Source organism: Salmo salar, chromosome ssa15, assembly GCF_905237065.1.
Source record: "Salmo salar chromosome ssa15, Ssal_v3.1, whole genome shotgun sequence".
In the NCBI taxonomy this organism is placed as follows: domain Eukaryota; kingdom Metazoa; phylum Chordata; class Actinopteri; order Salmoniformes; family Salmonidae; genus Salmo; species Salmo salar.
Window position 1 is genome coordinate 42,629,927 of NC_059456.1, and position 19,914 is coordinate 42,649,840.

The 19,914-nt window shown below is 41.5% G+C and overlaps 1 protein-coding gene across 5 annotated transcripts in view; it reads left to right on the forward strand.

Moving 5' to 3' along the window:
* The window catches only part of LOC106571459 (adhesion G-protein coupled receptor F3), a 25,902-nt gene continuing 5,988 nt past the window's right edge, over positions 1–19,914 (forward strand). Inside the window, exons 1-9 of one of the 5 annotated variants that reach the window (XM_045695757.1) lie at positions 35–212; positions 1,902–1,948; positions 17,836–17,896; positions 18,375–18,387; positions 18,612–18,740; positions 18,848–19,000; positions 19,231–19,295; positions 19,447–19,505; positions 19,648–19,769. In XM_045695757.1, the coding sequence (XP_045551713.1) occupies positions 17,843–17,896; positions 18,375–18,387; positions 18,612–18,740; positions 18,848–19,000; positions 19,231–19,295; positions 19,447–19,505; positions 19,648–19,769 (595 nt within the window). In that variant the 5' untranslated portion in view covers positions 35–212; positions 1,902–1,948; positions 17,836–17,842. Of the gene's footprint in view, positions 213–1,901; positions 1,949–17,835; positions 17,897–18,374; positions 18,388–18,611; positions 18,741–18,847; positions 19,001–19,230; positions 19,296–19,446; positions 19,506–19,647; positions 19,770–19,914 lie in introns of all 5 variants that reach the window. The other 4 variants (XM_045695756.1, XM_045695758.1, XR_006759185.1 and 1 more) reach the window with 4 other exon arrangements.

Below are 19,914 nucleotides of genomic sequence, written 5' to 3' on the forward strand. Positions count from 1 at the left end.
GGGAGATACCAGCCATGCAAATGGCAGGGAACACTGTCAAAGCAGCTTCTTATAGTCATCTGACGCATCTCCTTTGCTGCTTTCAAGCTTTTTCACTGTGACCGTTCAGTCTACCCTATCCTGGTGATCATGGATTACAAACTGCATCCCACCTGTTGATCACTGGTTTCACAAGTAAAACCAAGGTTTATGAGCAGATTTCTTAAGTCAAGGTCAGTATCTCCTCTTCCTGAAAATATATTATCTTTCATAATTTCTATGAAGGACTGCATTTACAAATGATTCATACTGCTTAATACTTGGTGTTTGCCGTGTATATTCTTATTCAAACGTATGCCAATATGTAGTTTGAAAATAACTTTAAACAGAACATTTTATTGTGTGAGTGAAACATTTTGAATATTGTGACATTTTTTAAAATGTAGTTACCAATAATTAGTTAGGCTAGCAAAATGGCTGTATTGTATTGATGTTGAAAAATAGTTCACTTTTAGGGGAGATTTCCAAGACCCAAGACCTAAAAAGTGCTTTCAATTGAGACACTTATTTCTGCTCAAGTTCTTTTTAAATAAAGTGAGCTTCCATAGACAGAAAAGAGATATGTCTGGAATAATGTAGCCTGTTTATACAGGCTGCTTCTGCATAGTATTCTGTTCTATTCACACTACCTGGTGTACCATCTCATTAATGCTCAAATTAATGTCATATTGAGAGGCCATACATTACTTTATAAAAGTGGCATAATTACATTTTCTGTGCTGTGATAACCTCTAAACGCACCAGGATGTTTTGTACACACTAAAAAAGTAGGGTTCCACAAGGGTTCTCTAGGAAGGGTGACGGTTCTAAATCAAATCAAATTTCATTGGTCACATACACATGGTTAGCAGATGGTAATGCGAGTGTAGCGAAATGCGAGTGTAGTGAAATGCTTGTGCTTCTAGTTCTGACCGTGCAGTAATATCTATATCTGCAGTAATAAAGAATGTGGAACCATACTGACTCAATGGTTCTTTGCAATTCAAAAAAGGGTTCTATCCTCTTTCAGTGATTATAAAAATGAAGGGGTGGCTTATTAGAATATTTGAGGCGTGGTTTTTCATAGCTATTTTTGTGCAACCGTGAGTGAGACTCATTCCAGTTTATCTGATCTGTTGCGTTGTGCTATTACATTTTGTACAGTATATGTCCAGTGATGGTGTCTTGTGAAAGACTAATGTATAGACTTGTGTCAATTGAGAATGTTTGACTAAGTCAGTAGTTCTCAATTCTCTCCTTAGCCATTCCAGAGCTAACACACCTGATTCAATTTGTTAATTAACACAATGAACACAATAATGAAACATATGGTGTTTTAACAATATAATATGACTATTAAACCAGAATAAAAAACGTTATAGTTCTTAAAAGAACCTTTGAGATAGAGAACCTCCATAAAGGTTCTATAACCCCTATAACCTCCATAAAGGTTCTATAATGAACCATAAAAAAAATTGTTCTATATAGCCCCAAAAGGGTTGTAACCATCGCGGAACCCTTTTTTGGTGCTATGTAGAACATTTTTTTTAAAGAAAAGGATTCTTTATAGCACCATGCAAGTTCCATTTAGAACCTTATGAGCATGGTTCTTTATATACAAGGGTTCTGCTATGGTTACAAGCCAAATAACCCTTATTTGGCACTATATAGAACAATTTGTTTTTATTGTGTAATTGTGCGATCCCATAGGTTTAAGTATCATGGAAGATCGTGTAAGATCCAGCTGAATGTGTAGGCTAACCCTTTTCATTGTTAAATTACCTTAATGTTGAGGATCTTTAGTTAATAACCATATGCATTTATGTGTGCCATGGCGTTCTACACTGGAAAAAAATGAAAATTCTTTAATGATTCATCCTCAGCTCTTAAGGTTCCTTGGAGAACTCTTACGCGATAAAGAACCTTTGAGGTAAGTGTGAGGTACTTGACGTGGCATCTACGGTTCTTCAGAATTCTAAAAGTTTCTTGAAATATATGGAAGCCTGCAGATGTGTCCCTTTCATATCAGTTAAATTAACACTGTAAAGAAGTACAATAACCCCCAGTGTAGGTGTCAGGGATTTCTTCGTCTTCTGACGATATAACGAAATCATCGTCGGAAAAGGTAGACCAAAACGCAGCAGGTATGTGATTGTTCATTTTGAACATTTATTCACTTCAAAATGAATACAAAACAACAAACAAGAAAACGAACGATTCACTGACAGTCTGCAAGGCACAAGGCTAACACAGAACAATCACCCACAAATCACACACACAAACACACCCTAATATATGGGACTCTCAATCAAAGGCAGATAGACAACACCTGCCTTCAACTGAGAGTCCCAACCCCAATTAACCAAACATAGAAATACACACACTAGACTAACCATAGAATACAAACACATAGACCATCAACCAAAAACCCGGAAATACTAAATCAAACACCCTTTACACAAACACACCACCCCGAACCACATAAAACAAATACCCTCTGCCACGTCCTGACCAAACTACAAAAACAATTAACCTTATACTGGCCAGGACGTGACAGTAGGTGTCAATAACCAGAGTTGAACCAAAACTACTCCATCACTATATTTCCCAGCATGCTTCATTGCAGTTACATTTTTAGAATTGTTTTTATCAATATCAACATTGCCTTCAGAAAGTATTCAAACCCCTTGACTTTTTCCACATTTTGTTGAGTATTAAATTGAGATTTTATGTCACTGGCCTACACACAATACTCCATAATGTCATAGCTTGCTATGGCATGCCTATATAAGTTCATGAGTAAAAATGTGCTTAACCATAGTGATGGGCATTCCGGCTCTTTTCAGTGAGTCGGCACGTTCGGCTCAGCTCACCAAAAAGCTGCTTCACTTTAGAGGGGCTGATGCGGTTTCTTCTCTCAGTAATTATTTGTCCCGTTTTCGAGAAGACCCTCTCAGAGGGAACGAATGTGGCCACTATGCAGAGCCTCCCTGTCATGACTTTAGTAAGCCGTGGGTAGACAGAGGCCTTGTTCTTCCACCAGCTCATCGAACCTCCATTATGGCATCTGCTGAGGGATTCCTGCGTGCTGCATCCCCAGTTGCTTTCTCGTCAAACAGCATCCAAGCAGCAGATGTTTGTGGTACTACTGCTGGTGCTTCTGCTCCATCTGATCCTTCTTCTTCCTATTGCCCCTGTGCCTGAGCCAGCTGACTGCTGGAGCTGTCCCTCCATGCTGCTGAGGTTATTCTTTGAAGAGCCTCATCAATCGCTCTGGCATCACTGAAGGCTAACTTCTTAAACCTGTGGTCAAGTGCAGCGGTTTCTGATAGTACATGATTATATTCCGTTCTGTGGAACTTTCTGTCCGTTGATGAACATAGGGTGTCCATCAACTCTATCACATGTCCTGTGGTTACATTTGCTCCCCTCCTCGGTCGGCTGGCTGTGATTCGCTGCAGACCCTTACACAGGAGTATCATTTTTGAGGCTGTCACATAGCTGAAAAGAGAGAACAGTAACTTATTAGTTCAGGTTCATGTTTTGTCTACTGATACTACATTCTCATCTACAATTCATATACATATATAATTACTGGATTAAATAATGATGTAGTAATAACTGCTTACTGTACCTCTCTCCACTGATCTCCACAGCTCAAAGGGTTCCAGGACTCTGCACACCTCCTCCATCACCTCCCATTCCTCTTGGGTCAGAGCATCAACAGGTGCATTGACAATGGTCAGGGTAGAGATGATGGCATCCTTTGACTCAAGAAACCGTTTCAACATATAAAATGTTGAATTTCACTTTGTAGTGCAGTCTTGTTTAGGCCTCAGCTCAGGCATCCCCATCTGGCGTTGTGTAGACTTTAGTTTTTCAGCACCTACTGTGCTCCTGTGGATATATTCCACAGCTGCTTTCACTTTGTCCACAGTGTGCTTCATCACCTTCAGAGCATCTCTTACAATCAGGTTGATTGTGTGGGCAATACATGGATGATGGGTCCATTTGAACATTTTCATGGCTTTGGTTATGTTAGCTACACTCAGGGGTGGAAATCCCGGGGGGGACGGGGGGGACACGACCCCCCCATCCTGGGAAAAATATGATTTGTCCCCCCCAATATATCACTGAAACATAACTATGTAATTTAAATAATATTAATAATACGCAATGAAAGCAATTGTGCTGATTATAGACACTTAATAGCGCGTTTTTAAGTTTCAAAAGATTGCGACACCCCTACCCTTTGCCTCACAATGGTTTGATCCACTGCCAGTTCCTTAGCTTGCTCCGTAACAGAGAGGTCGTATCTACTGTCTGAAAGGCACTCAATGAACGTAACTGACGTGAGGTTAGCCAGTCAATCGCGCACACACACTAGCTGAATATGCAGAGGTAGCGCGCAAATATTAACTATTAAGCTAGCTAGTACCTATTCCATTTATGTGGCCTCGTCAAAGATGGAATCTTTGCTATCGTCAATTTATTCCGAAATCAGCATGCAGATGATGTAAGTTAGTGCTTCAAAGTCCCTGTGATAAGGTTAGCGATAAACTGAAATCCAAACTGAACAGGTTCTAATTTTAAGACAATGGTCTTAAATATATTTAATGGTCTCGTTGCAAAAGCTAAATTGTCGCAAGGGAACTTTTATTTATTTTATTTCAACTTTATTTAACTCGGGTAACAAAGATTATAGCAAACACCACTGAAACGGAATTGGCGCTCACTAGCTTTGCAAATTCAGCTATTGTTGGAAGCCAGCCAATATGAAACAAACTATTAAAATTACAAAAGGTTGCAGCATATGTTGTGTAAATGGTGAACTCATACAGCTGTCAACTCTTGTCATTTTAATCCGTTTCACATTTGCTAGCTACCTTTTAGATCGAAGTCCATATAGAATGATAGAAGATAAGATGATAGAAGCCCATCTCCTACTGTAAATAACCTACACACTGTGTGTGTGTGTAGCCAGCCAGGTAGAAAAATGGCAGAAAAAAGACGGACATCAGAGTATTATTCAGTACACCAAAACGCAAAGTAAGAACCCTAGTAGCCTAATATCTCAAAGACTAGTTGATAAAATGTTAATAAGAAAGAAGTGAAATGCTAATAGAAATGTTTCACATTGATGTCATTAGGCAGAGCAGGCAACAGATGGCACACAGACAGCAGAGTTGGGGACAGATATGCAGGGACAGACTGGCAGAGACAGGGAGTCTCAGGTAAGTTTGTTGAGTCTTTGTTTGGCAACATTATGAAAGGTTCTAATTTTTTTGTTATCTTGTAAAATAGGGACATAATTGGAAAATGCCATAGATACCCCCACTCTCAACTTAAACTGGTGACTGAACTAAGATTTGTTTAAGGCAATGGTATTGCTGTTTTGATTAATTGTGTAGTTTTGGGTACCGGTAGTTAGGAGTACAGAATGAAATTCTGAACATCATGGCCAATACAGTCATTCAAGGCATTGCAGCTGAGATTAGGTCTCTTCCGATTGTACAATTTTCAGTAATTGTTGATGGTACTCAAGATGTCTCTGGTGCTGAACAGGAGAGTGTCTGCCTGCGTTATGTTGACCATGACCTTGTCCCTCACAAGGAGTTTATTGGGCTATACAGGGTGTCGGAGACAACAGGCGAGGGCATTGCAAAAGTGGCAACTGATGTGTTGTTGAGGCTCAATTTGCCCATGTCTGGCTTACGTGGGCAGAGCTACGATGGTGACTCTAAACATGGCAGGAAAATACACAGGTGCACAGGCAATTGTGAGGAGGCAGCAGCCATTAGCCCTCTATGTGCATTGTGGAGCACACTGTGTAATCTGATTACACAGGCTGGCTGCACAGCCTCCCCACTGATCCGGGATTCCCTTTCTTGGGTCCATCAGTTAGGTGTCCTCTATGGCCAGTCAGGAAAGTTTAAGAGCATGTTTGAATCAATTGCCACGTCCAAAGATACAAATCTGACCACCCTGAAACCCCTATGTCCAACGAGGTGGACTGTGCGGAATACTGCTATTAGAGCTGTGCTAGGGCAGTATGAGCGGGTACTAAGCAGCCTAGAGGAGATGGCAACAACTGCATCCAAGACAGCTTCAACCGCCAGTGGCTTATTCGAGCACTTCAGCAAAGGCAAGACTGTGTTGGGCCTCACACTTGCCTCTGCTGTTCTTGGAGAGCTTGAATGTCTAAACATTTCACTGCAGAAGAAAACTCAGACTGTCTCTGGTATGCAGGCTGCAGTCGAGTGTGTGCGGTCATCTATTAGGGGCAAGAGAAATGACGAAAGCTACCTTGCACTGTATGAGAAAGCAACAACATTGATTGACTCTATTGAATCCATTGAGACCTACTCAAGACGATTTGCTGGCAAAGCAGTGGATCACTATAGGGCAGAATTTTTTTGTGTTGGATGGTGTGGAGGTTCAGTTTGGCGACCGTTCTGACCAGGACAGTCTAAACGTCCTGCAAAAGTTGGAAAGAGCGCTTCTCACGGGGGAGTTGGATGAGTCTCTAGATCAGTACCCAGAGCTAAACATAGATTCTCTTTCAGTGCAGATCCCTCTCTTTCACAACAAATACCCCTGTAGCAGCAGTGGAGAGGCAGCAGAGGTCCTCAGGAGGCTTTAGTACATGACAGTACACTTACTAATTATTTATTTCATGTTATTTTATTTAAAATGTCATACTTTGTGTGACATACTTGTCCATAGCTGCTGTTTGAAGAGTTGAGACACAGACTGAAGGATATTTTGGTTGATTTATTTGGGTTATTCATTGAAGTAGTTATTTTGCTTTTAGAACTGTACTTATTTTTAGCTTTTTGTTCTTGTAAAGCTATTGTAGTAGACTCAGGCCAGTGGCACATATTTAATGACTTTATAAATGTATCAGAAAAAGTAAAATTAAAAGGTCAATTCAATACGGAGAACAACTTTGTGATGTTACTCAATGGAGATTATTTTAGACGAGATCACACCATGTTCATTGTATTTACGAAAACTGCACCCATACAGTGTACAGTACCATTGCCACCTACTGGCTTTTCTTGGTATTGCTGGTTGTAAATACAAATACCTGCAGACATACTGGACTGATAAGGAACACTGCTATAACTATTATTAGTAGTAGTATTATGATGATTTAAACATTTGAACAAGTTGGGACAACCCTTCTGTTAACTACTGTACCTATCAATTATCCAGTAGTAGTAAGTATGGTTCCTCAATATACATTTAACATATTACAACGTAGGCTATGTGTTACAGCACTACTTTTGGTGTCCCCCTCAAGAATTTCTCTTGAGAAAATTTAATGTAATTGTCCCCTCCAAAGTTGATGTCAGATTTTCGCCCCTGGCTACACTGTCGCTAACACAACAGCCCACTTTTCCATCTACTTGCTATTCTCTGGCCACTCTCAACAGTTCCTCTGCCAAGTTCCCTGAGGTGTGTCTGTCACTGAACTCAAGGTAGTCCAGAAGACAGCTGGACATCTTCAATGAAGTAACATGTAACTGACATGTAAGAAGTGGTTACCTTTGATGTCCAGCAGACAGTGGTAAGGCAAACCGCAGTAGCTTTTTGGACTCTTTCCCGCTCTGAAGCCTGTGTGCTCTCGTACAGTTGTGGAATAAGTGATTTTGAAACTGTTTTCCTGCTTGGAATTGTGTACATTGGATTTAGACTATTGCTATAATTTCTAAAACCTCTGTCCTCCACGATCGAAAATGGCTGGAAATCGGTGGCAGTCATTTTAGCCAATGTAATATCAATTTGGCCTTGTTTTGCTACAGACATAGACTTTGGCATAAACGGGTCAATAGAAGACCGTGTTGCTGTGGATTGCGGAGTAGGCCTACTTGACTGAGTGGATACAAGTGCTGGCTCCACCACTATCACTAGCAGGCCCGCTAGTTTCTCGAAGCTCCGCTACAGCTAGCTTCACAGTTGGGTGCACAGTTCGCATATGCCGGTGTAGGTTGTGCATATGTTACGCCCCTGAAAAAGGGGAGAAATAATCACGAGAGTGATACGGTATTATTTCCTCAGTGAGAACTTTTACTGTAATGAGGAAAAGACCGCGATTTCCCCGCGAACTTGGGTGGAGACCAGAGCAATCGATCTCAGGCTCATAGATTAAGGAGCATTTAGTAGATCACAGATTAACACTTTTCCCCTTCAATTAGGCACCACAAAATAAAGTAATCAATATAACGTTTACACATTCCTTTTACAATTCTTACCTTTTGTACGCTTGATGGATTTTAACTTTAACACAATTATGAATGTTATCAATCTCTATCAACTAATACAGAATGCATGATCTTTTTAACCTTAGATGTTTTAAGATCCTCACATACTATGAACTTACTAATACTTTTTAATGTATAACAGGCTATGAGTATTTCCTTTAATCTGTCACACTCTCCCCGACAAAATAAATGTTGTCCCAACATTATCAACATCATCTTCTTCAACAGTCTGTCTGCATTGGACCTAGGAAATACTCTTCTGTAAGGTAGTACTTGAGCAGAGGTCAAGGGTCACAGTTCAAATATAACTAACAAGTTATTTTCACAGTCCACATCTGTTGACCAGCTGTATAAACAGTCCATAAGCAGTCTTTTCTCATACTATTGATCAACAGTCCATCAATTTTAATGATCATTATGCATAGTCTGCAAATTGTCTCTTGTGACAGTCTGTGAAATCAGTCAGTAGTCCATGGTCAAACATGTCAACTCTGTAGCCTCATGTTTGCTGAAGCCCATACATGTAAGGTGGCTGAAAGTAACATTGCTGTAGTGATGGCAGCCATGGAACCATTCCTGGTGCAGAGTAGACAGGGAACAACTGTGGCTGGATACTGTAGCAGGAAGGGATACCAAGCTGATCATAGGTGATACGTCTTGGAGGGTGTCTCTCTCTTTGTGGCAGCTGGTAGGCTGGTTCCTCAGGTTCAGCAGCAGCAGTTAATGAAGGAAAGGCACTTGGTGGACGATCATCAGGCACATTTTCAGCAGGCAAGTTCATCTCCTCAGCAGGCAGGTCTTTAACTGTTGTTGTCTCCTCCAGCCGCTTTTCAACCAGAGGCTGTGCTGGTTGCGTATCAGGTACTGGCACTACAACTGTCTGTTTCACTGGTGGGGGCCTGTGTTCCCACTCTCTTGCTGGTTCAGCATCCCTCTCCTCGGGTACTGTAGGAGATGTGGGAACCTGTAGCGGCTCATGATGAAGGTCATATTCATCCCCGCTGTCTTCATCAGAATCTAGAGGCTCTGATTCAGGCTGATGTCTCCTTTTTTTCTGACTTTTGTCATCTTTGGTCATTTCTGGTTGTGTCTCAAAAGGTAAGTGGTCACAGGACATGAGCAGGTTTCTGTACAGGACCCTGGAGCGTCCCCTACCCTTTTCTGGTCTCAATTCATAAATCGGCAGGTCTGAACCCATTTGTCTCACTACTGTGTGAATTGTATCTTCCCAATAGTTACGGAGTTTTCCTGGTCCTCCTCTTGGTATCAGGTTTTTAATCAGAACTCGCTCGCCAGGCTGTAGCACTGAACTCCTAACTTTAGTGTCATAGTACTTCTTACTTCTTTCAGCGGCTTTCTGAGCATTTTCATTTGCAATGGCGTATGCTTCTTCCATCCCTCGTTTCCAGTTCTCCACGTAGTCTCGCTGGTTACTGGAACCTGCCTCTGTGGACAATCCAAAGAGCATATCAACTGGAAGCCTGGGTGATCTCCCAAACAGAAGATAAAATGGTGAATAGCCAGTCACTTCGCAACGGGTGCAGTTATAGGCATAAACCAGTTTGTTCAGAGACTCCTTCCAGTTTGACTTTTGTGTCTCAGTTAGTGTCTTTAACATTTGCAACACTGTTCTGTTCATGCGTTCCACTTGACCGTTCCCCATCGGGTGATAGGGTGTTGTTCTGGACCCCGCCATGCCACTGAGTTTCTTTAATTGATGGAACAACTGATTTTCAAATTCTCCCCCTTGGTCATGGTGGATGCGGGACGGGAACCCGAACTTCAGGGCAAAGTCATTGAAGATGAGATTTGCAGCAGTTTTACCTGACTTTGATGTGGTGGCGTAGGCTTGAGTGAAACGTGTAAAATGATCAACAATCACGAGGATGTTCTCATATCCCCCTTTGCATCTGTCGAGATGAAGGAAGTCTATACATACCAGTTCAAATGGCTGTGTCGTCACAATGTTTGTCAGAGGAGCTCTTGTTTCATGGGCTGGCTTTTTCTGCTTGACACAGCTACAAGTTTTAGTCACATAGTGCTCGATGTCAGCTTGCATATATGGCCAGAAGAAGCGGTCACGTACTAGTGATACAGTGCGGTCAGTACCTTGGTGTCCCATGTTATTGTGCAACTCTTCCATTACTTTACCTTTGTACTGCTCTGGTAGAACTAACTGCTTGCGGGCTGTAGTGATTCTGTACAGAATGCCATCACTGTCTATTGTCAATTTGTCCCATTCCCTGAATAGGCATTTTGTCTTTGGACTGCATTCCTTTTGCTCTTTAACTGGCGGTTTGGAACCAGACAGTTTGAAATTGAGCACAGGACGGATGACCGGATCAGATTCTTGTGCTTCTCTTATCCCATCTTTTGGGATCGAGCTGATTGTTGCAGTGGTTGTCTCACCTTCAGCTGATACTGACATAGATGCAGCTGAAAGTGACCAATGTACAACAGCCTCTTTCTGTACCTCAACTGCTTGTATCGTGGCGGCAATGGTGTCTGGTGGAAGCTCCTCAGAACATTCTTCCATCAGTGACTCTACATCCAGTGGCATCCTTGACAAAGCATCTGCATCACCGTTCTCTTTGCCTGGCCTGTACTTTATTGTAAAGTGGAAATCAGCCAATTCTGCAACCCACCTGGAAGTGGTTGCGTTCAGTTTTGCCGTAGACAGAATGTAGCTGAGCGGGTTGTTATCGCTGTATACAGTGAAGGTCGGAGCATAGTACAAATAATCACGGAACTTATCAGTGATTGCCCATTTTAGAGCTAGAAATTCTAGCTTGCCCGAGTGGTAGTGATAGTTCTTCTCAGCTGCTGTTAAGGTTCGAGAGCCATAAGCAATGACCCTAAGCTTCCCATCTTGCTTTTGATAAAGAACTGCTCCCAAGCCTTGGTGTGACGCATCAGTGTGTACAACAAATGGCTGAGTGAAATCAGGGAACCCTAAGACTGGTGGGTGAAGCAAACACTCAATCAGCTGTTCAAGTGCCTGTTGATGCTGGTCAGTCCACAGGATTGGCTTGTTTGAGGGCACCACATGACTTGCTTTCTTTGTTTTTGTTTTCCGTGGGTGGTGAGGTAATTTCTCTGAATCTGCTTTCAGGAGGTCATACAGGCAGCTGGCCCTCCTAGAAAAGTCTTTGATGTACTGTCTGTAGTAAGTGAGTAAACCAAGCATTTTTCTGAGCTGGCCCACAGTCTCTGGTCTGATTTCTTTCAATGCTCTTACTGCTTCAAAATCAGCTGGGTCAACTCGGCTGCCCTCTGCAGACACTATTCTGCACAAATAACGGACCTGGGGTTTAAAGAGATCACACTTACTTGGTTTGAGTTTAATGCCATACTCTCTGAGACGCTGCAAAACTTTTCGCACATCATTCACATGGCTGTCGAATGTTTTACTGAAAACTAGCGTGTCGTCCAGATAAGGAATGCAGATGTTATCCCGGAGCCCTTCCAAACACTCCTCCATACACCGCTGAAAAGCTGCAGGAGCGTTCATGAGGCCGAATGGCATACGTATCCACTCATAGAGTCCCCATGGGGTCACAAATGCTGTCAGTGGTCTGCTTTCTTCAGAGATGAACCCCTGGTGATACGCTTTTCCCTGATCTAAAAGGGAGAACAAGGAATTACCACCTAAACTGTCCATGATGTCTTGGACCCGAGGGATAGGCTGGCGGTCGGGATGTGTCTTTCTGTTCAGGTCTCTGTAATCTATACACAACCGGAGGGTCCCGTCCTTCTTCCGAACGCACACGACAGGTGAAGAATATGAAGAGTTTGACTTCCTAACCCAGCCCTGGGCTATGAGGTCATAAAGATAACCCTTCATCTCCTGATACAGTTGCCTGGGCACTGACATGTATGTGCGCTTGACTGGTTCAGAGTCCTTTAGAGAAATAGTCATTTTCAATCGTTCAATACAGCCAATGTCATTGTCTGATCTGGAGAAGGAGTGACACTCTTCTCTAAGCATTTGCCTAACAACTTCTCTCTGCTCTTCGGTTAGGTGATTTAAACCTACTGGTGGATCCCACTGTTCAGTAGCAGTACATGGGGTTTGAACGCTTGTGTGATTCACGTGGCTGGGGTGACAGTTTTTTCAAAGACCTGGGCAGGTAACACAGTCATAATGGTTTGTACTGTACCGATTATTGTGCGTCCTAGCAGGGCAATGTCGTGGTCAGTGGGGTTAGAGACATCAAGCATGATAACTGGAAAAACACCTTTCCTGACTCTGACTAGTGTGTCAAAGAACTCAAGGTCGTCTGGCCACTGCGGGTTCAGGTCTGGCTGGAAAAGCATTGTCATGTCCTCTTTGAAAGGCTGGGAAGCTACACGGCACTCAATCTGAATGCTACTGTGTTTTGGTACAGCAACCTTCTCTTTCTTGGTTTTCACTGCATATTCATCTGTCTGTTCTGCGCTAACAGCCTGTATAAAACTCTCACCTTGTTTCTTTTGAGGCTTGGGAAAGCTGTTTTTACTGTACTGTATTGTTTAGTGTTGTCGGTCATTGTCAGGATGTGCTCGATAACATTGAAACCTATGATGGGATGAGATAGGTGACAGCCTTTCATTACCAGCACTGGGATGATCAGTTCCTTTGTTTGGTCAGTTTCAGAGGCTAGCCGAAAAGTTGTTTCAATCCATCCCAGGTACGGCATTTCAGTCCCATTTGCTGCAGTCAACCTTAGACCATCAGGTGAGTCCAGGATTTCTGAAACATCTCTCAGCCTTGCGTTTGGGAGAGATTTGTCTTTCCATCGTTCATCAATGACCGATACCTGAGAGCCTGTGTCCCATAGAGCTTGGAGGTGGTGGCGATTCAGGTGACACTCAATAAGGCACTGTCTGCCGACTAGCGAGGTGACCTTACGGGGGTGGCAACCTTGAGCTAGGGATGGTAAAGAGTGGGCATTTTCCTCTGTGCAGGAAAACCTTTCCCTGGTAGAGTCAATTTTCAGGTGAGTGCATTTTTCCCTATGTTTAGTCCAATGTTGGTTTTGACATACTTTGGAACAGTACAGTGTCTCTTTACATGATGAACATTGTTTCAGGTTCTCAAATGAATCTTCTCGGGCACAATTTGCACATTTCTGGGACTTTTTGGTAGCTACGGTTAACACTCGTCCCTCAGCGGTAACCCTTCCCCGTTTAAAGGGGCCTCTCTTGATGGTCTGACTCCCCCGGATTTTACATCCAGCTTGAAAATGTTCTCCACTCCCACATCGGAAGCAGTGTGTGCAGCGTGCATCTGTTCTGGCCTGCTGGCAGACAAAACACCTCCTTGGAGCTTGAGCAGAGCGGTTGGTATACAGGTTAGGTGCATATCGATGCTGAGCAGAGTCAGGTGCTTGGGGCTGACTGTAGTTGCTGTAATACTGCTGATGGGAAACAGGTGGCTGGGGGTCCCTATCTGACCTCCTAACTGGAGGTGGGGCATAGACACAAGGCGGTGACTGAAACATAGGCTGCTGTAATGTCTCCTTAATCTGAGCAATCTCTGCACTGAGACCTTTTAGAGAAGCTACACCTGTCTTAAGTTCAGCTAACTCTGTTAACAGTTCTGCGGGTATCTTAGCTTTGGCTTCCTTCACAGGGCACTTTGCAGATGGCGTATCTTCTAACTGGACTACACTTACCGTTGTAGCAGGCTGTGGGGAATTAAACCGCCTTTTGTTTCGTCTTTCTATCTCATTAGCACAAGCAATGTTAAGCTTCTCTAGCAAAACCTCATCTGATGTTTCGCTATCTAGCAGGAGAGGCTGCATGTCTATCCTGATACTGTCACTCTGGAGACCTGTAAGGACTGTGTGTAAACACATGCGCTGGACTAGAGCAGGGTCATACTTAAGCCCTGATTCTGACTCCTGGGATGCAAACAGTACTTTCTGCCTCAAATCTATGACGCGCATCAGGAAGCTTTGAGGGGTCTCCTTGCTATGCTGTGCTTCTGAAGCTAGCTGTTTGTAAAGCTCTGTTGCACTCTTCTCTTGGAAGTGGGAACGCAGGATACATCTAAGTGTGGGAAGAGTTAGCTGGGGTTTACCCTCCAAGTAGCTGCGTAGCTGTGAGCCTGGAGAAATAGCCCTGACTACTGCGTGTACTATTTCTACCTCAGGATAGCCTCTGTTAAGTCCATTCTCGATCTGATGGGCAAGGCTGGAAAAAATCAGTTTATCTTTCTGGCCCGGTTCACCTATCTGACCAGAAATGTTAAACTCTTTGCGCCAGTATGAGCTGGGCTGTGCACTGGGTGAGAGCGGCACGCTCACCTGAAGATTAGCATGGGGTTGGGGCTGACGCAGAGAATCACTGGCTTTGGCTGCAGTAATCTGCTCAGTTCCCACCCCTTGTTGTGGGGTTGCAGTTCTCAGTTCCTCTATTCTGTGATGTGTTCCGGCTGTTTCAATATCATGGTCAGTTTGCCCTGTTTTGTTATCTATGCCACTGATCGTCTCTGTCATTTTGTCTTTAAGTAGCAACAATTCCGACATGCCGCCATCTTCTAACTCTGCAGCTTCCTCTCTTTCAAGGAACCTCATAATGTGAGTCATCAATGATATGCGGGATTTATCTTGAACATCTCTTCTCTGTTCGCCTGAGATGTCAAGGAAATCACATATCTCTAGTAACTTGTCTTTAGTCAGGGTGTGCAATTCTCCTACTACCTCTTCCTGTAGTTCTTCCAAGGCGGTCGTCATGTTGACAGAACAGGAGGAACTTTTACTGTGCAGGAGTTGACTCTGAAATAGATGGTCCTTACTGTCTCTGATGGTCGATCAATGGCCTCAGCTGACACGTACTTAACCACCAACTTCCAGCTCCCCTCGAACAGCAACACTTTCCTCACTGCAGCCTGCCTGAGTTGTTATGTGGAGATTTAGCTGGCTCGGAATTCAGCGACCAGGATGTGGAAACTGGACATCTGAGCAGCAATCTCAGCGGAGCCTCCAAAAATGTTACGCCCCTGAAAAAGGGGAGAAATAATCACGAGAGTGATACGGAATTATTTCCTCAGTGAGAACTTTTACTGTAATGAGGAAAAGACCGTGATTTCCCCGCGAACTTGGGTGGAGACCAGAGCAATTGATCTCAGGCTCATAGATTAAAGAGCATTTAGTAGATCACAGATTAACACTTTTCCCCTTCAATTAGGCACCACAAAATAAAGTAATCAATATAACGTTTACACATTCCTTTTACAATTCTTACCTTTTTTACGCTTGATGGATTTTAACTTTAACACAATTATGAATGTTATCAATCTCTATCAACTAATACAGAATGCATGATCTTTTTAACCTTAGATGTTTTAAGATCCTCACATACTATGAACTTACTAATACTTTTTAATGTATAACAGGCTATGAGTATTTCCTTTAACCTGTCACACATAGAACCGGCTTTATATGAGATTTTGTTTTGGCAAATTCTACACTGTGCTCTAACATTGTCTACATTATTAAAATGCATCCAAATGCTACTGTGCTTCCGACTCATTTTCCAGCTGTTGTTTTCACAGCTGTCCTTCCTCTCTCTCCTCGGCTGCTAAGTGTGTGACTGTGAGTGAGTTGGCTCGTCCCTCCCTCACGCATCTTTGGTTCATTGGTTGACACTGCTTGTCTGATTGACAGGAACAACAGGTGAGGCTGTTAGTCTGAGCAGACAGTCAGAACGAATGTCTGTGCGCTTGAGCATTTAGGCCTATATTATTTTATTTATTTTTTCGTTCTTTGAATTAGTTAATTCTATTCATTCAAATCTTTTGATTATTCACATCTTAATTTTTGTATAATTTTATAAATTGATTTGGCTCTTCTGATATGCGAGCCGGCTCCCAACATTCACTCTTAGAGCCGACTCGTTCACGAACGACCCATCACTACTTAACAAGTCACATAATAAGTTGCATGGACTCACTCTGTGCGCAAACATACGTAGTGTTTAACATGATTTTTGAATGACTACCTCATCTCTGTACCCCACACATGAAATGATCTACAAGGTCCCTCAGTCGAGCATTGTATTTCAAACACAAATTCAACCACAAAGACCAGGGAGGTTATCCAATGCCTCGCAAATAAGGGCACCTACTGGTAGATGAGTAAAAACAAAATGAAAAAAAAGCAGACATTGTGGTGAAGTTATTAAGTTATTACACTTTGGATGGTGTATCAATACACCCAGTCACTACAAAGATACAGGCGTCCTTCCTAATTCAGTTGCCGGAGACAAAGGAAACCGTTCAGGGATTTCACCATGAGGCCAACGGGTGACTTTAAAACCGTTGCAGAGTTTAATGGCTGGGACGGGAGAAAACTGAGGATGGATCAACAACATTGTCGTTACTCCACAATACTAACCTAAATGATAGAGTGAAAGAAGGAAGCCTGTACAGAATAAAACTATTCCAAAACATGCCTCCTGTTTGCAACAAGGCATTAAAGTAAAACAGCAAAAAATAAAAATAAACTGAATAAAGCTAATCACATGCAAAATCGTAGCGACAACCTAATTCAATCTGCTTTCCAACAGACATTGGGAGAGAAATTCACCTTTCAGCAGGACAATAACCTAAAACACAAGGCCAAATTTACACTTGAGTTGCTTACCAAGACGACATTGAATGTTCCTGAGTGGCCTAGTTAGAGTTTTGACTTAAATCGTCTTGAAAATCTATGGCAAGACTTCAAAATGGCTGTCAAAGCTATTTTTTTATAATAATGTATGATCCAGGTGTGCAAAACTCTTAGAGACTTATCCAGAAAGAAATGTATTGACTCAGAGGTGTGAATACTTATGTCAATTAGATATTTCTGTATTTCATTTTCAATACATTTGCAAAATTTTAGAAAAACTTTAACTTTGTCATTATGGGGTATTGTGTGTAGATGGATGAGAAAAAATTATATTTATTCCATTTTGAATTCAGGCTGTAACACAACAAAATGTGGAAAAAGTCAAGGGGTTTGAATACTTTCTGAAGGGACTCTTCCGACATGTAAATGATTGAGAGGACATACAGAACAGTGTACATAGTACGTGCATTGTTCTAAGTTTTGTTTATTGATCAGAGAGATTGACAAGAGCCATTCAGTGCACCATCAGCAGTTCAGCAGGACAAGCTCACTGCCTGCTATGTTTGTGTTACGGGGAAAATGCAAAGTAATGCAAAGGAAAGTTTGTCTAGTTAAATTATGACTTTGTGTACTTCAGGGAAAGGAGCACATGAGATAAGAGGTTAATAATGGTTATGAAGTGTATTTGTTATTTAAGTAGCTACCTCAGAGGGAAATATAAAAAAAGAAAAGGAAATACATTCCCAGAGATGGATAATAACATCTGAATAAAATAATAAAAGCAACAAATAGACACAGACTCAAATGAGACAAATATAACAACAATGGGTATTGACTATCAGAAAATGTATGTTAATGTCTTCACTTTTTGTTTCACTCGAAGAGCCAAACATTGTAATTAAGTAATGTGTCCAAATTATTGAAGCAGTGTCCATCTTCTTTACTTCCATCAGACAAACGATGTGGGCCAGAGCTGTAATACTTTTCATTGGTGTGGTATTCCACTACAACCAGGTAAGCAGTACATTGTAATGGTATTTGAAATGAGCCGGTAAGACAATTTACACAGGAGCCATGGATGTTAGCCAAGTAAATCAAGTATAGCACAGATAAAAACAAAACATGTTATAGAGAAATGGAAGTAGCCTAATTAATGTATATTATCTCACAGATTAATTCTAGTGGTCAGAGGGGGTGTGGTATATGGCCAATATACCATGTCTAAGGGCTGTTCTTATCCACAACACAACGCGGAGTGCCTGGACACAGCCCTTAGACATGGTATATTGGCCATATATCACAAACCCCTGAGGTGCCTTATTGCTATTATAAACTGGTTACCAACATAATTAGAGTAGTAAAAATAAATGTTTTGTCATACGGTCTGATATACTATGGCTGTCAGCCAATCAGCATTCAGGGCTCAAATCAGCCAGTTTATAATGTTCCTTTAGTGATGAAATATAATGTGTCCCTCTCTTCATTGACACAGGCCTTAGCAGTGGGTGAGTTATTTATAAATTTATGTCTGAATACATAACAAACCAAGCAGCTTACTCTATGAAAAGAACCATAAAGGGAATACATGAGGAAAGGTGAAATTACTAAGTAACTCACACAAGCAGATGCACACTTGAAGACCCTCTCCTCTTATCATTTAAATCGGAAGTCGAACAGGCTCTCATGCCTATTTGCCAAAATGTTTCCTTTATGTCACTGATCGTTTTAGATACCTACATGGCTGAGTTCATGATAGAAAGCAATGCTACGTTCAACGTATCTGGTGCTCTATCAGCAATCAAGCAAATAACAACACCTAATATAACAATGACTATTGGACTGCTTGAACTAACAGCAGGTACAGTATCACTATTTCTACCAAATATGGTTTCATAGTGTTTAAAAAAATGCTCCTCTATCAGTGTTTCATCCATAGCCCGGTTGATAATGTGTGTTTCTTTGTAGAATGTAAAATTGTCGGGAATGCTTCTACATGTAACTGTTCATCAGCGTACATCTGGAGTAACGACGTGTGTGGCAATTTCCACTGTTGCAATGACTCATATTGTAACGCAAATATTTCTCACTACCCAGCCCTCTGCATACCCAAAGTGAAAGGTACTATTGCTGATACTGTTGTTTCTACTATCATTCTTCTATATGATCAATAGCCTAGCCCTAGTTGATATTATTAAAAAAGTATTGTTATGATTCCTTCTTCATTGTATCATTGTTGCTGTTGTTTCTACTAATTGTCATCCACTGCTATTATTAATGTAGTTATTGTTATTGTTGCAGTGTTACTGTACATTCTACTCTATTATAATTGTTTTGTTTTTTTGACATAGTTCGCTTTAATGGAACAGTCCAAGTGAAATTAACAATTAATGAAACTGATACTATCAAAAAACAGGTACATTTTTATTTTTATTTTAAGGAATTCAAATTCGCTGAAATAGTAGTTTTGGTTTTGATAAAAATGATTAACATGTATAATGAGTTAAAGTGACACCTGAACACACAGTATATATAATATTGATGATAACATTTCCTTTTTCTCTCAGCTTACAGATGGTTTTAAACAATTACATGGGTTTGGGTGCCTCAATGTGTCTGGACCGAGGTAATGAAATCTAAATGTATTAGATGTATTTACTCATTGCTTAATATTTGGCAGAGTGCTTGTTTTTCTCCCCAAAGGTGCAACATCAATTTCTGTTTTTGTCTCCCTTTCACCCATTGGCAACTCAATACTGACACATAAGGGATGATGGCCAAATTATTGATTTCAAAGTGGATCTCAGTGTCATTTTTCTGACTGATACACTTGCAAAAATAATATCTGACCTGGAACCTACTGTTGGCAAAATAGCTGTTGAAACATCAGGTAAATGCCCTGCCCTTTCCATTACAGTACAGTCATTTCACGTAGTGATATTAAGACCATGAGTAGATCTGCCAAAAACACCCAGGCATTAGGCTCAGATAAGTCACAAGAGGAAATATTATATACAGTATATATATCTTTTTTT